The following is a 15,363-nucleotide window of genomic DNA, read 5'->3' on the forward strand; positions in this document are numbered from 1 at the left end:
CTAAAGCTGTTGGGGCATTCCGAACACAGCCTTCAAACTCAGTATTGAGGAGGGAGCCACCACAGGCTAGAGCCAAGTCAGCAAACATTTTACACCAGTTAGACTACCAACTACCGCTGAGGTCCCCAGCATTTTTTGTGGTGAGAGCAACTTCTCATCAGTGAAAATCATTGTGATCTACTGAAGGTTAAGCAACTCACAATTGTTGCCAGACACCCACACACCCAGCTTAATTGACTTTAAACCTGATGTCCATTGATTCGGATACAATGGTTTGAACAAAATACTTTGACTAGAGGGACTATGATAGGCTGCCATGTGTGCCAGTGAGAGCATGGTCTCTGGGGATGTATGAACATGTGTATGTATGCATGTGATATATTTTTATAAGATTGATTTGAGAGCCTGCGTTGTATGTACTTACCGCACAGGACATACCTTTTGCCATATGTAGCACCATTACATGTATACCACAAACATATATTTTTTTTTTATAGGGAAAACATTTTTAGAGTCTATAAAAATGTTCTGCAAAAATATCCACAATATGGAACTTTTTTTGCACTTTAAATTTCTCATTGTAAATATGGCTGTATTTTTCAGTTATACCTATGGCACACTATCTACTGGCCACTGGGAGCAAGAGGCTTGCTGTTTGTAACTGCAAGACTTTAGAATGGGAGAAAATTAAAATGAAGTGTTAACTTAATCATTAAGGTGACTTTTCAGTTCAATGGCCTGTGTGGCTGTGGATACACATGCTCTGCATACTCCTTCCATCTAGTGTTGGGTCCAGACCTGTGCAACCCAACTCATTGCTGACAGTGAAAACTGTGATGCGTCTGCTAGGGATGATGGCCTCTTGTATTGCCATAGTTCCCCATGCAAGGTTATGCGTCCCCTACAGCAATCTCAAGCTCGCCAGTGGTCTCAATCACAGGGTGATCTAGAAGATCTAGTATTGATAGATCGCCACTCTCTCTATTGCCTGCAGTGGTGGAACACCAACAACCTATTACAGTAGCGATTTTTCCCTCACTTCACTCTCACCACAGAGTGGTTGGGGTGCCAATCTACAAGACCTCACAGTACAAGCTGTTTCGGATGCCAAACAGCAATCTCTACACATCAACTACTTGGAGCTAAAGGTGATCTTCCGATCTATGAAAGCTTTCTTTACTCACCTATCTCACAAGGTTGTCCTAGTCCAGATGGGCAATATGACAGCCATGTATTATTTACAAAAACAGGAGGGGGACATGGTCTGCTCAACTCTCCAAACTGTCGCAGACCATATGGAGCTGAGCTCTTCACCACCACATTAATCTCTTCGCAAAATATCTGCCGGGAGCCCTAAATGATTTTGCAGACGTGCTCAGCAGGATGCCGGAACAAACCCATGAGTGGGAACTCCACCCGCAAGTCCTTCTTCCTTCCTTCCTTCCTTCCAAAAGTAGGGGTTTTCTCAAATAGACATTTTCGCAACAGCAGAAAACACAAAATGCCCAAACTTAACCTCCAGGTACCCACAATCCAAGGGCAACGCTCTTTGGATGAGTTGGTCAGGAATATTTGTCTATGCCTTTCCACTGCTCACTCATTCCATTTTTGGTCGGAGACTCTGGCAAACATCTCTCCCCATAATCCTGGTAGCTCCCACTTGGGCGCATTAACATTGGTTCATGATACTACTAGATCTTTCAGTAGTTCCCCACGAGAAGCTCTACAACAAGCCGGACCTTCTTACTCCTAATCAAGGACAGATCAGACACCCGACCCTAAAGCTCTCAATCTAGCAGTTTGGCTCCTGAGGTCTTTGGGTTTGGCTATTTTAACTTGCCCCTAGAATGCATGGACATTCTCAAAGAAGCATGCAAGCCTACTACTAGAGCATGCTACGCTGCAAAATGGAAACGTTTTGTTTACTACTGCCAACCAAAAACAAATTGATCCTATTGACCTGCTCCATCTGCAAAAGGCTAAATTATTAGGTTACATCTTGCTGCTATAGCTGATTATCTCCAAAATAGACAGCCTCTATCATTGTTAAACAAAACTTGTCATTAAAGCTTTTATGGAAATCATCCCTCCTAGGGTTTCTCCAGCACCCTTTTGGAACCTTAACATTGTTCTAACCAAGCTCATGGGTCCCCCTTTCGAGCCTCTTCACTCATGCCCCCTTCAGTTTCTTTCATGGAAAGTGGCACTCTTGGTTGCCATTACCTTATTCGGGTGTGTTGGTGACCTCCAGTTTTTAACCTTACAGGAACCATTCTTTCAAATATGTGAAACAAGCTGGTTCTTCATACTAATCTTAAGTTTCTACCTAAAGTGTTCTCTCAATCTCACCTCAATCAGTCCGTTGAGCTCCCAGTATTTTCCCAAACCCTGATTCTCTAGTGGAAAGAGGTCTTCATACTCTAGACGTTATAAAAGCGCTCATGTTCTACATAGATGGAGCTAAAACGTTCAGAAAAACAAAGCCACTTTTGTTTTTGCCTTTAATCCATCTCATGAAGGCAACCCTATATCCAAATCAGGCATAGCTTGATGGATATTCAAATATATTCTAATTTGCTACATGAAAACCAAAAGACCTTTACCGGTTACTCCTAGAGCACATTCCACTCATAAGCAGAGAGCTACTATGGATTTATTAGGAATTATTTTCAAAGCTGACTTTTGCCAGGCAGCTACATGGTGTACATTACACACATTTACCATACACTACTGTGTGGATGTTTTAGCACACCAACAAACCAATGAAGGTCAGGTAGTGCTGTGTACCACAGGCTAGCCACCACTTCTCAGGAATGACCGCTTAACCTTCTATGCATGCCTTTGAACGGATTCTGTTACTTATCCTGTTAGCATCTGTTTGTGGCATGTAGTGTTGTAGATTCACATGCCCCCTCCCGCCTCCCCGTACGCGGCAGTTGTAGTTACATTTCATACTTATGTGATATATTTACATTTAGCATGGACATCTTCATTCTTATACTCCTTTCTCACCCGCCTGCGGGTAAAGCAATCCTAACAAAGAAGTCGATGCCCATGCGAAGTATCACCAAGAGGAGGAGTCACTCGGTCTTGACTTGGTCTTGTGAATCAAGACTTCTTTAAAGAAAAGCAACCTGCACAACTCTGGACCCAAAACTAGATGGCAGGAGTGTGCAGAGAATGTGAGTCTACATCCCTACATGCCACAAGCAGATGACTACACGGTAAGTAGAATAGTCCTTTTAATTTTCTTCCATTTAAAAGCATTCAAGAGCATCATTTTATTTGCAGCTCCAACATTGGGTTGAAAAATAATTGTATTTAAGAGTTAAATACCTCAGTGCTTCACTTGTAAACTTATGTGCCCCAGCCTGGGTCATGAATCTGACTGCGCACTTCACATGATCAGGCCCTGGTATCCGCAGCCTGATGATAATGTAAAATGAACACAGTCTTCTCTTAACTTTGAAAGGAAAATATGACCCTGTGTTATTTAAAAATGAACTCAAGGCTGTGAGCTACTATGACAGTGTCTGGGAGCTACTGGTAGCTCGCGATCGACTGGTTGGAGACACCTGAACTACAGTAATCTATTCAGGAGGTTCAGGAAACTAAATTTCAATACTCGGGAGGCATCTTGGGTAACAGATGTTGGCGGAGCAGAGGTACCCATAGTAAGGGTACCTCAGCCTCAAAGCATTGACCATCCATACGTTGCCCCTGCTCTCCACTGGCTTGCACAACACCTGTCAGGGCGGCAGATAATATATCTTAACAATGGGTAAAGATAACCTTGTACAGATGGGTACTTTACATCATGAGACACACTGCTGCCTAGTGTTTCATAGCACTCAACATTCCACTGCGCCACCAGTGTATTCGACACAACCACCCAAGACTGCAACAAGTAGAAGTGCTGTCATTGCTTCAGAAAGAATCTATAGTCTCACTGCATCAGCAAAAACAAACCATTTACTTCCTGTACTTCTCATCCCCCAATTAAAATGGAACTTTGCTGCCAGTATTGCACCTTCAACCACTACATCATATCAGAACACTTCAGAGTGACAAGTCTACCAGGCTTCATTCCATTGATCTGAGTCTTAAACTACATGTCAAACCTCTATCTCAAGAACGCCTTCTTCCACATCCCTGTCCACCGGAAACAACACCAGTGTCTCAGGGTAATGGTATGTAGAAAACTTTGTTGGTACAAAGTAAAACCTTTTATTGTCACAACAACCCCACAGGTGTTGACAAAATGTCTGTTAGTAGTTGTAGTGCTCCTTTGCTGCAGTACCATACATGGGTTTGCATACCTGGACTAATGGCTGGTACACTTGAACACCAAAGAGTACTGTCTCGCTCGCATTCAACAAGCTGTGTGTCTCTTCCGCACATTGTGGTGTGCATTCAGTGCCAAACAATCTCATGTCTCTCCCCAGAAACACACCAGGTGCTATACTAAATATGGTAACAGGCAAAACCTACCCCAGTGACAAGGGAGTGATGGCATTTCATTGGCTTCTTACCCGATGCTGTGTCGTCAGACAGTGGGAATTATGAAACTGAACGGAATGATGACATCTTGTATTGGGGTACTATCAAGTGCCTGGTTGCACATGTGCCCTCTGTCGAAGTGCCTTGCCCCACAGTGGTCACAAGCCACTAGTCAGTGGGACGATCTAGTGCTGGTAGAGCAAGAAGAACTTTTTACTGAGCAAGTTATTCCTCAGCCCCTAGCCGCAATTGATCATCAACCCAGATGCCTTTTTTCAGGATTGGGAGTCCATTTGGGCAAACTAACATTCCAGGATCAAGGGACTCTTCAGCTATAGAATTTGCACATCAATGTGTTGGAATTAATGACCTTGTAGTTAGTGCCCACAGAGTTTTACAAACTAGTTAACAGTACAGTGATAATTCCCACAGATTACATGACCACAATGTATTACCTTCAAAAACATGAGGGCAAGCACTCACCACCGTCATTGTTGTGTGCGCCGACAATCTGGTATTTGACCTTACGGCACCCAGTCTTTCTTCTAGTGGAACACTTCTCTGGAGTAGACAATGACCTACTTATCAGAATCCACCAACAAACACTTGAGGTGGAGATAAACACCTAAATGCTTCAGCAGTGCTTCTCATCTACATTACCGGTTGACCACTGACATCAAGTATTTGATAAGTGTGTTACAGTGAAATATTTGTGGTAGTACACATTTGTGTGCGTCTGTTTGTTTGTGTGTCTGTGTCGGAGTATTGAAGCCACTGGGTCCATATTGGATGCTCCTTGCTTAAAAGGGCCATTATAGAGGACGTAAACAGCTCCCTAGACAGCAGAAGTGTATTGCTTGCATTCCTTTGGGTCGAGATCGAGAGATGTGAGGGGGATGGGGACCAGGTACCTTTAGAAACTCCTTAAGATTTTGTTTGAAGTGGGCTGTTGATTCTTTCTGGCGGAGTACAGCCGTTCAGTCAATGGTAGGGGTGTAGGATTTTATAGCATGTAATCTTTTCTGGATGCACATGCTTTGAATCTATTCCGCCATCTAATGGTTGGGTCTGGAATCTTGTCTTTTATTTTGAGTGTGGGTACTGCCGACCACCATTTGGTGATATATCCATCCCCTGTGGCACGTCAGACGGTGCCCTGTAGGTTTGTGTGCATTGTCCCCATCTTCAGATTCTTTTCCTCGCCGTTAGGTCTGGAAGCAGACATGTGGAGCTCTGAAGAATCTTGGAAGAGTTGCAGAAAGGCGAGAGAGAAAATGTCAACCAAAAGCACCTAAAATCACCAGAGGCCACGGACACCGAAGACTGAGGAGGAGAACCTTCTCGAACCAGACTGGGGACCACATCGGTAAGGACCACCTGGCAGAGAATGAAGAGGAGACGGGCAGCTAAGGGATATGGAGAGCACCTCCTTCAAAATCAGCTCCATCTGCCACCACAAGTTTGCAAAGAGGGATTCACACAAGGTCTGCAATCTGTGCCTCCCAAAGGATCACCACACCGAAGACTGCAAAGCCTGCCCTGAATTCGTACTCAAGACGAGACTAAAACAGTGACTGGCACACATTGCCATGGCTGGTACCTACAGAACACAAGAATTCCTCTAGTACCTGGGCCTCTCCAGTGACGATGAGGAAGTCATTGAGAAAGCTGAACCAGCACAAGGACAGGAGTTGAACACTGAAGGTAGCATAATCAATGTCGAGAGAGCAGAAGTCTTGAAGGGGTGAGGCACCCTGAAAAGACCAATCAATAGAAGGTAACTTAAGACACTTAATCCATGAAAGCTACCTCGACACACTAGTCTACCAAAGGTCTGCACAAATATAAAGTAGCACGGGTCCCAACCAAAGGATACCGCTGGGGGCAAACCTTCTAACCAACTCTTATTGCCATGGGTGCAAAAGAGAGAGAGCAAAAAATCCCCCTCGACGACTAACACTGAATGCTCACTCAAAGTCTAGAGAAAAAGACAAAGGGTTGTGACAGAGATGGCAACACAAGAATTAATCTGCTGACTCCTTGAAGGTAATTCTCTTCCCCATGAAACCCTTGGCATCAAGAGAATTGGGTGACAACCTACCCAACATTGAGGTACCCCAGACACTGGAACTGCATGAAGAGGAGCAGGATGACCTCTTAGACTACGTAGTATATGAACCCAGCATGATGGAGAGGCAGGGCCAGATTGATGTATGACAGGATCTCTACACCATGGGAGGGTGTTGACAGCTACCCATCAAGCCCTCACCTCCAGATGACCTGTCCATCTACAAAGACGGATCAAGATGGCAGCAGGCACCTGTGGGGTCCAGCTCGAGGAATAGGGGGAAGAATCCTGATTCCTCCTCGAAACCTTGATGGAATCAAAGAAGGCAAACCTGTACCTACCCATGCTTCCTTGCATATTGGACCAGGTTAACACATTTTTCAAAGAACCTGCCACAGCCAGGGCGGTTACTCCGTGAGTGGAGAAAAAAATATAAACATTCCATTCAGGATCCCCAATATATTAAAGGGAACGTACCAGAAGACTCCATCATAGTGGCGACAGCCAGGAAGAAGAGTAACTCCCATAAATCAGCTGGTGCACCACCAGAGAAGGAGAGAAAAAGAAGATCTGGTGTGTAAAAAAATTGAAAGGGAAGCAGCAATGCAATGGAGAATTGTGAATTCCACTGCACTTCTCAACCAGTACGGCCACCAGCAATTGGTGGAAATGGAAGAGCTCATGCAGAACCTTCTAGAGGAATTCAAGAAGAGGGTGGAGGGCAAGTACATCACCAACTCCTGCCACAAATAAGGACTGGACATGGAGGATACCGCCAGCAGGAAGACGTGCACTGGCACCGCCTTCAGGAGACACGCATGGCTCAGGGTCTCCGGATTCAAGGCAGAAGTTCAGGCATTATCATCAACATGCCTTTCACAAAAGAGTCCTTTTCGGGACTGCCATTCACGAGGCACTTCAGCAAATGAAGAAGGATAATGAAACAGCCAAGGCCATGAGGGCCTTGCAATTCATAGTATCCTTAAGGAGAGAACCTTTAATAGGAGACCAACAAGCAAGGCAGGTTTCTTGCCAGTCTCACAGCAACACCAACTGTGAGGCTTCAACCAACAAGCCACACTCTAGCCGGCTCAACAACAGTGGCAATACCTGGCGAGGCAGCTTTTCACGGGAAACCCAAAGGGAGAGGACAGCCTGCAAAAGGGAGACCACCAAGCAGTTGACTCTACTGGCACCCACCACATAACACCTGTTGGCAGGGAGGGAATGGAAGGATTCCTATCAGAGTTTAAGTCAAGCTACTCAGACAAATGGATCTTAAACAAAATAAGACACGGTTACTGCATAGAACTTGCCAGACCACCACCGCATGTTTTTACAAAGACAGGAACCTTAAAGGAGCAAGAAATCTTAAGGTTGCGAGAAGAGGTCAAGGAACTTAACCAAAAATGACTCAGAGAGAGAGTCCCCAGAGGAGAGAACAGTGGTGGCGTCTACTCTGTGTACTTCCTAGTTCCAAAACAAGACTTGACACTGAGACCGATGTTAGACCTCAGATACCTAAACAAGTTCATACAAAGTCAACACTTCAAAATGACAATGCTACAAGATGTAATCCCACTCCTAAGAAAGATCGAGTTCGAGGCATGTGTGTTGTAGATACACATGCTTTGCATACTTCTGCCATCTAGTGTTGGGTCCGAATGTTTGCAAGTTGTTTTTCTTCTAAGAAGCTTTTCCTAGTCACAAGGTAAGGTGACCCCTCCTGTTGGTGATAGTGCGCATGGTCATCGGTCCATTGTTAGATTGTTTTTTTCCACCATCGGGTTCGGATGTGTATTGCTGCTCTCCGGTGCGAACCCGTTCTTCGGGTTATCTTCGAGGCACAATCCTCTCTACCCTCAACGGTATTGTTTCGTACGTGTTTCCCACTTTTCCGCATATCACTTCAGTCAACGGAACATACTTTACAATCTGAAAGCTTTGTGGACGGCCTTCGGGCCTAACCGCATCTGATCAGCTTTCCCTCGATGGAACAGACACCGTTCAAATTCTGCCTTCGGTGCCACGCAAAGTATACGCGCACTGATTTATACAGGGTGTGTAACTTGTGCTTGTCTCCGGGCACAAGGGAGAAGACTGCGACGCTTGCAGATCGTTTTGTTTGAAGAACTCTTCACGATAGTCAGACTCGAAGCCAAGAGATACAGTGGCAGAGCATCAAAGACACGCCATCATCTTCGGTGAAGATTCAGGTCAAGAAGACGTTGAGGAATCATTGGCAGAGGAGGAAGAAGCCTTCTCCGGGTAGGACTCTGAGCTCGAGATAGACCGTGATGCCGAAGAACTGCTGCAGGGACAAGGTGATGGAAGACCCCTTACCCCTCCAAAACACCCCTAAAAATGCACAAGGCTTAGGCACCCCCTCTGCCTTCAGGCTAAGGTCGGCACCGAGAAGATGTTTCCGACGCCCCGCCTCCTGGCCCGTCTCTGAAACAGCCAGTCAGACCTTCTGGCTCTGTACCGAGAAGGCAAAAATCCTCATCGGAACCCAAGTCCTCCGGTTCCAAACACAAATCCAGCTCGGAGCCGAAATCCTCCATGCCATAACCCAAGCAGCCTTCGGAGCCGATAATCTCCCATCCCGAAAGTTCAGCCGGTGCTAAAAATGTCAGTGCCGAAACCGAAAGATGTTCCTTCGGATCCGAATTTAGACATTGTTCCACCAAAAACGGATCTCAAGCAAAAGAGACTGTATCTTAACCATGAGACTGGTCATATTCATACCAAGCTACCTCAGAAACATAAGCTTAATGAGGAGGACACCTACTACTAGATCCCTTTAAAGAAGAAATCTGTTGCTACAAGTCCTTTTCATCCACCATCAATCCTTCCACCACCTCTTTTGCCAATTTCAAATCCTTTGCAAATCACACCTCAGGATTCTCCACAATCTTACCATGATGATGATGATGATGTTTATGATGGGGGGGACACATTTACCATTAGATCCATGGAAGGATTATTCAATTGATCCTCCAGCAGATATTGACCCAGACCTTTACCCAGTCAGTCCATCTCCTCCAGATAACAGTGTATCCCACCAGAAACCCCATTGCCAGGGCTGCACAATATCATGGGGTGGCACTACACAACAAATCATTAGAAGATTTTTTGTTTGACACTTAAGGATCCACACATTGGTCGTCACAAACACTTCCTATGCCTAAAAGCATGATGAGGCACCCTGATGATATTTTTAAAGACCCAGTGCGGGCACGCATCTTGACTCCTAGAGTTGACAAGAAGTATAAGGCCTCCCCTACAGACCCAGTATTTATCAAGCGCCAGTTGCCCATAGATTCACTGATGGTGTCTAATGCTCGTAATCGGGCTAATTCCTAAACATCAGGAGATGCTCCTCCACCAGCTAAAGAGTCAGTTATTAAAAGCTTCTGGCAAGTGCATAGCTGCTGAAGCTGCAAATCAATGGTGCATTGCAAATACACAGGGCCTTTCAGCCAGGTATAACAGGGCATACTGGAATGAAATGGAGCAATTGCTTCAATCGATCCCAGATGAGCATATGGCTAAAGAACACGATTTAGTAAATGAGGGTAAGCTAATTTCAAATTCCTTCATATGGTGTTCTCTAGATGCCGCTGATATACTGCGGCTACAGAAGTCAACACTAGCATTTTGCTTAGGAGACATGTTTGGTTAAGGATCTCTGTGTTTAAGCCTGAAGTCCAACAATCCATTCTTAATACACTATTTGACAAGGAACATCTTTTAAAAAGGACACTGAAGTAGCCAAGTCCTTGAGAGTGCTCCAGTCTCCCTCAAACAGAGGCTCCTTTTGTCATTCCTTTTACCAAGGAGGGCCCAAGACCACATCCGTAGACTAGAATACCTCCACCTACAAAGGTAATAACCAGTCCCCTCCCTCGAGCATTTTTTCTAGGTGCTTATAGAGAAAATAACTTTAAAGGTAGGAGTAAGGGCAACATACCCCGTAACTTCCCTTCCCCTAATAAGCACTGACTTACCCACGCTTCCCCCAGACTGTACCACATCTGTTGGGGGAAGACTTAAGCAATTTCTCCCCATTTGGCAATCTATAACAACAAACAAATGGGTGATTGGAATTCTCCAACATGGTTATTGCCTGGAGCTTAACAGCAATCCTCAAAACATTCCACCTCAATCTTACAATATGTCTACAGAACAGGTGCAATTGCTCGAACAGGAAGTGCAATCTATCTTACTGAAAGGAGCTATAGAGCTGGTTCCAACACAGTACCAGGGCTCAGGGGTTTACTCTCCGTATTTTCTCATTCCGAAAAAGGATGGTTCCCTAGGACCTAATCTGGATCGCAGAGATTTAAACAATTATATACTTTTAGAACACTTTCACATGATGATGCCCTCCCTGCCCACATTCGCTCTTTGGAAACCCTCTTTGCTTTTAGGAAAGCGGTTAAAACGTATCTTTTCCCTCTGCCTTATTAATTATGTCTCTGTTGGTCTTGTTGGTTATGTTACCTTTTCAGATATAGCGCCGGGACGCCCCTTAGCTGGAGCAGCTGTGCGCTTAAGAAATTACAGTTAACATAACATAACATAACATGACCTTTCAACAGGTACTTTCACTTTTACAGAAGGCAGATTTTATGTCTACTCTAGACTTTGAAGGCGCATATTTTCATATTCCAATTCATCCGGCTTATCGCAAATGCCACAGATTCGTGACAGCAGGCAAGCATTACCAATTCAAAGTACTTCCCTTCGGAGTGACTACATCGCTCAGTGTTTTTACCAAATGTCCGGCAGTAGTCGCGGCTCACCTCAGAAGACCGCATATTCACGTGTTCCCCTATTTAGACGACTAGCTCATCAAAGCGAGCACTTACCAAAACTGTCTACAACACATGCAGATCACGATAGACCTACTTCATCAACTGGGCTCCCGATCAATGCTCAAAAATCTCACCTACATCCGTCCTAGATACAGTCTTACTTAGGAGCCACTCTAGATAGTCAAAGCTCTAGCCTCTCCCAATGTAGCCAGAATTCACAATATTTAGGCTAGGATACTACAGTTTCAGTCCAACCAAGCCTTACCAGCCAGAGTGTTCATGCAACTGTTGGGAATGATGGCTCCTTCCATCGCAATTGTATCTCATGCAAGACTTCACATGCGTCCCCTACAAGAGTGTTGGTAGATGGCCACACCCATCGCTCTCTGCAGTGGTTGACCACACAAAACATCAATAGGTTGGCCATTCATCGACCCGATTCCACAGAGTGTGCTCACAGCAGACGCACCTCACAGGTTGGGGTGCTCATCTCCAAGATTACACAATACAAGGCCTCTAGAGCAACAAGCACAAAGGCCTCCACATCAACTATCTAGAGCTTCTAGCAGTTTTTCTAGCGCTCAAAGCATTTCAAACTCACCTCATAGGCAAAACTGTCCTAGTCTGAACAGACAACATGACAGCAATGTATTATGTGCAAAAGCAGGGGTGGACACACTCTCTCCAACTGTCAAGACTAGCACAAGCCATTTGGAATTGGGACGATCTATCACCAGATTTATCTTCTGGCAGTGCACCTCCCAGGAGTAAACAATCAAATTGCCGACCTTCTCAGCAGAAGGTGACCGCAAATTCACGAGTGGGAACTTCATCAACACGTTCTCCTTCTGTACTTTCAGCAATGGGGATTCCCCACAAATAGACTTGTTCGCCACAGCAAAAAACGCAAAATGCCCAAGCTTCGACTCCAGGTTCCCACACCCGATCTCAAAGGGCAATGCCCTGTGTACCAACTGGTCAGGGATATTTGCCTGATGTTTTCTGCCTCTCCATCTCCATCCATGACTGGTTCGGAAGCTTAGCCAAACATCCCTCACACTAATTATAGTAGCTCTCACATGGGCCCGTCAAACATGGTACACGACCCTGTTGAAGCGGTCACTAGTTCCACATCAAAAGCTGCACCTCACCTCCAGTCTCCTCACACAGAACCATGGAGAAAGCAGATATCCAAATCCCAAAGAACTAAACTTAGCTTTCTGGCTCCTGAAGTAATCGAGTTTGGTTATTCAATTTTATCACCAGACTGTATGAATATTCAAAAAGGAGCAAGAAAGCCTACCACCAGAGCTTGCTATGCAGCAAAGTGGAAAAGATTTGTTGTATACTACAACATCAATCCTTTCGATGCTTCAATACAAAACATTATCTGTTACCTATTACACTTGCAGCAAACTGGACAAGCTAACTCATCTATTCGTTTGCACTTTGCACCGGTAGCCACGTATTTGCAGAACAGGCAACGTCTGTCACTATTCAGAGTTCCAGTAATCAAAGCTTTCATGGAGGGATTGAAAAGAGTAATTCCACCAAGGATTCCTCCTGCCCCAGTTTGGAATCTCAACATTGTTCTCACAAGGTCTACACCACACACATTTACCAAACACTATTGTGTAGATGTGTTAGCACGTCAACAAGCTAATGTAGGCCAGCTGTACTTAAAACACTTATTTCAAACAACTGCAACATCTACAGGTTAGCCACCGCTTTGAGAGCATACTGCTTTGTAGTCTATGCAAAGCATGTGTATCTACTGCACACATGCCTCGAACAGATAATGTTACTTACCCAGTAAGCATCTGTTCTTGGCATGTAGAGCTGTAGATTCACATGTGCCCACCCGCCTCCTCGGTTCCCTGTATTTGTTGCAATTCTTCATTATCGTTTATACGCATGGACATCTCTATACTACACTCACTCACTCCATTCTCACCCTCTTGCGTGAAAATAATCTAGCAATGGAGTTGATGACTGTGCGGACTATTACTGAAAGGTGGAGCCACCTTACCTCATGACTAGGAAATACTTTTTTGAAGAAAAACAACTCTCAAACATCCAGGCCTAACACTAGATGGCAGGAGTATGCAAAGCATGTGAATCTACAGCTCTACATGCCAAGAACAGATGCTTATTGGGTAAGTAACATTATCCTTACATGTTCCTTAGACCTAAAGGATGCCTATTTACACATACCAATAACCCAGAGGCACAAAAACACCTCAGGTTAGTCCTGTACAAGGTACACTACCAGTTTAGACTATTGCCCTTTGGCATAAAATCCACACCAAGCGTATTTTTGCAAAATGCCTACCGGCAGTGGCAGCACACCTAGGAACTCAAAACGAATAAGTTTCTTACAGCTAAATGTAGAGTCAGTAAATGGCCAGTCGAGGAATCTGTTTTATTGAACAAAAGCTTATGTTCTCTAATTTGGAATGTTCATCTGATGAGCAAAATAGTTGACATGTGTGACGCAAATATTACCCTGAACCACACATAATTACATTGTGAAACAGTAACTTAAGGAAATAGCTGATCAGTGTTGACGGATGTTTACCAAATGCACAATGTTCGTCCTAGTGCTGTCTGTAAGACACAGAATTGGCATGCTGTAATTTGGACACACTGTTTTATTGTATACAGTGTTCTTTGTTTTGAATGCACTTAAAAACCCAATAAGATATTTAAATTGTCTGAAATTGTCCAAGATTTGACTCCAAGATGCTCATGGAAAGAAGAATCTTGCATATGTGCTGCCTTTTCTGTATTTTTCAATGCTCCTACCTCTGCTGTAGCTGTTCTTTTTAGATGAATGAATGTTTAACTGCTGACCAGACTATACATGTGCTCCTTATGATAGTACATTCAAAGGCAAAAGCTAAAATGGTTGGTATGATCAGTGTTTGTGTCCAAATAATTCTTTAAATCCACAGTATTTAAAGTACTGTTTTCATTATGCATGCTGTATCTGTCCCTTGATAGTGTACTGGAAATTCCTACATCTAATTTGTAAATCAAGCTGATAAAAGTGGTGTATTTAACTTGATTTTGTGCTTGAAATAGTTTTTCTGATTTTATATTTGCAGTGTTCTAAATGTGTGTCGGCACTGGGTGGAACATCATTTCTATGACTTTGAGAGAGATGAAAGTCTATTAGAGCGGCTGGAAGACTTCATTGGGACAGTACGAGGTATTGTCATCAATTGACAGATACAACTAAACGCTAAGCATTCTTATTCTTTCTAACAGCTCAGTAAATTAGAAACTAATAGTTGGTGGCACTATATGAAAATTATTACATATGGTTTGTCCTAAGTATTGTTCGTGTATTTCCGTCACCCACTTACACTAGCAATTTTTTGTTTTCCATATTCTGCAATCAAAGTACTGTACCAGCATGTGGAGATTAACGCTGATGTATTGCGATTTATTTTGATCCCACGTTATGCATTGTAAAACTTGATGTTGTCTATCTGTGCATGTATATGTATCTTTGTGTTCAAAAAGTTTATGCTAAAGTATAGAATGTGCTAATGGCACACTTAGTGAGACATATAAAAGGGGTTGAAAACAAAAATATGAAGTAGAAAACATAAATGACAGTGCACATACCTCTTTAATCAATTAATGCACTGCTCAGAATCAATAAAGGTGGGGGTATGAAAAAAGTCTTTGGGAACAACTTTTATATCTTTTTTTAATTGTACTTTGTTGATTATATATGGTGTCTATTCTTTTCCCCTACTCCCTCATATTTTAAATATCCACCCCACAGTTCCTGGCTCTTTCTTCTCCTCCAATTCTTCTCCATCTGACCAATAGGCTAAAGTTTACTCTGGTTTCTATTGTATGTAGTTCCCTCTGGAAAAGGATACCTATCTTTGTATCATTATCCTAGAAGTCTTTTCTCATTGGTGTCAATGTTTTCTGGAGTCTCACATGACTTCAGGAATG

At 43.8% G+C, this 15,363-nt stretch overlaps 1 protein-coding gene across 1 annotated transcript in view; it reads left to right on the plus strand.

Annotated features, from left to right (window-relative positions):
• SOS1 (SOS Ras/Rac guanine nucleotide exchange factor 1) overlaps positions 1-15,363 on the plus strand; it is a 780,124-nt gene that overhangs the window by 374,673 nt on the left and 390,088 nt on the right. The window contains exon 13 of the mRNA XM_078649204.1: positions 14,496-14,599. Within this exon, the coding sequence (XP_078505330.1) occupies positions 14,496-14,599 (104 nt within the window). The remainder of the gene's footprint in view (positions 1-14,495; positions 14,600-15,363) is intronic.

The sequence above is a fragment of the Lissotriton helveticus genome, chromosome 6 (assembly GCF_964261635.1).
Source record: "Lissotriton helveticus chromosome 6, aLisHel1.1, whole genome shotgun sequence".
Taxonomy (NCBI): Eukaryota; Metazoa; Chordata; class Amphibia; order Caudata; family Salamandridae; genus Lissotriton; species Lissotriton helveticus.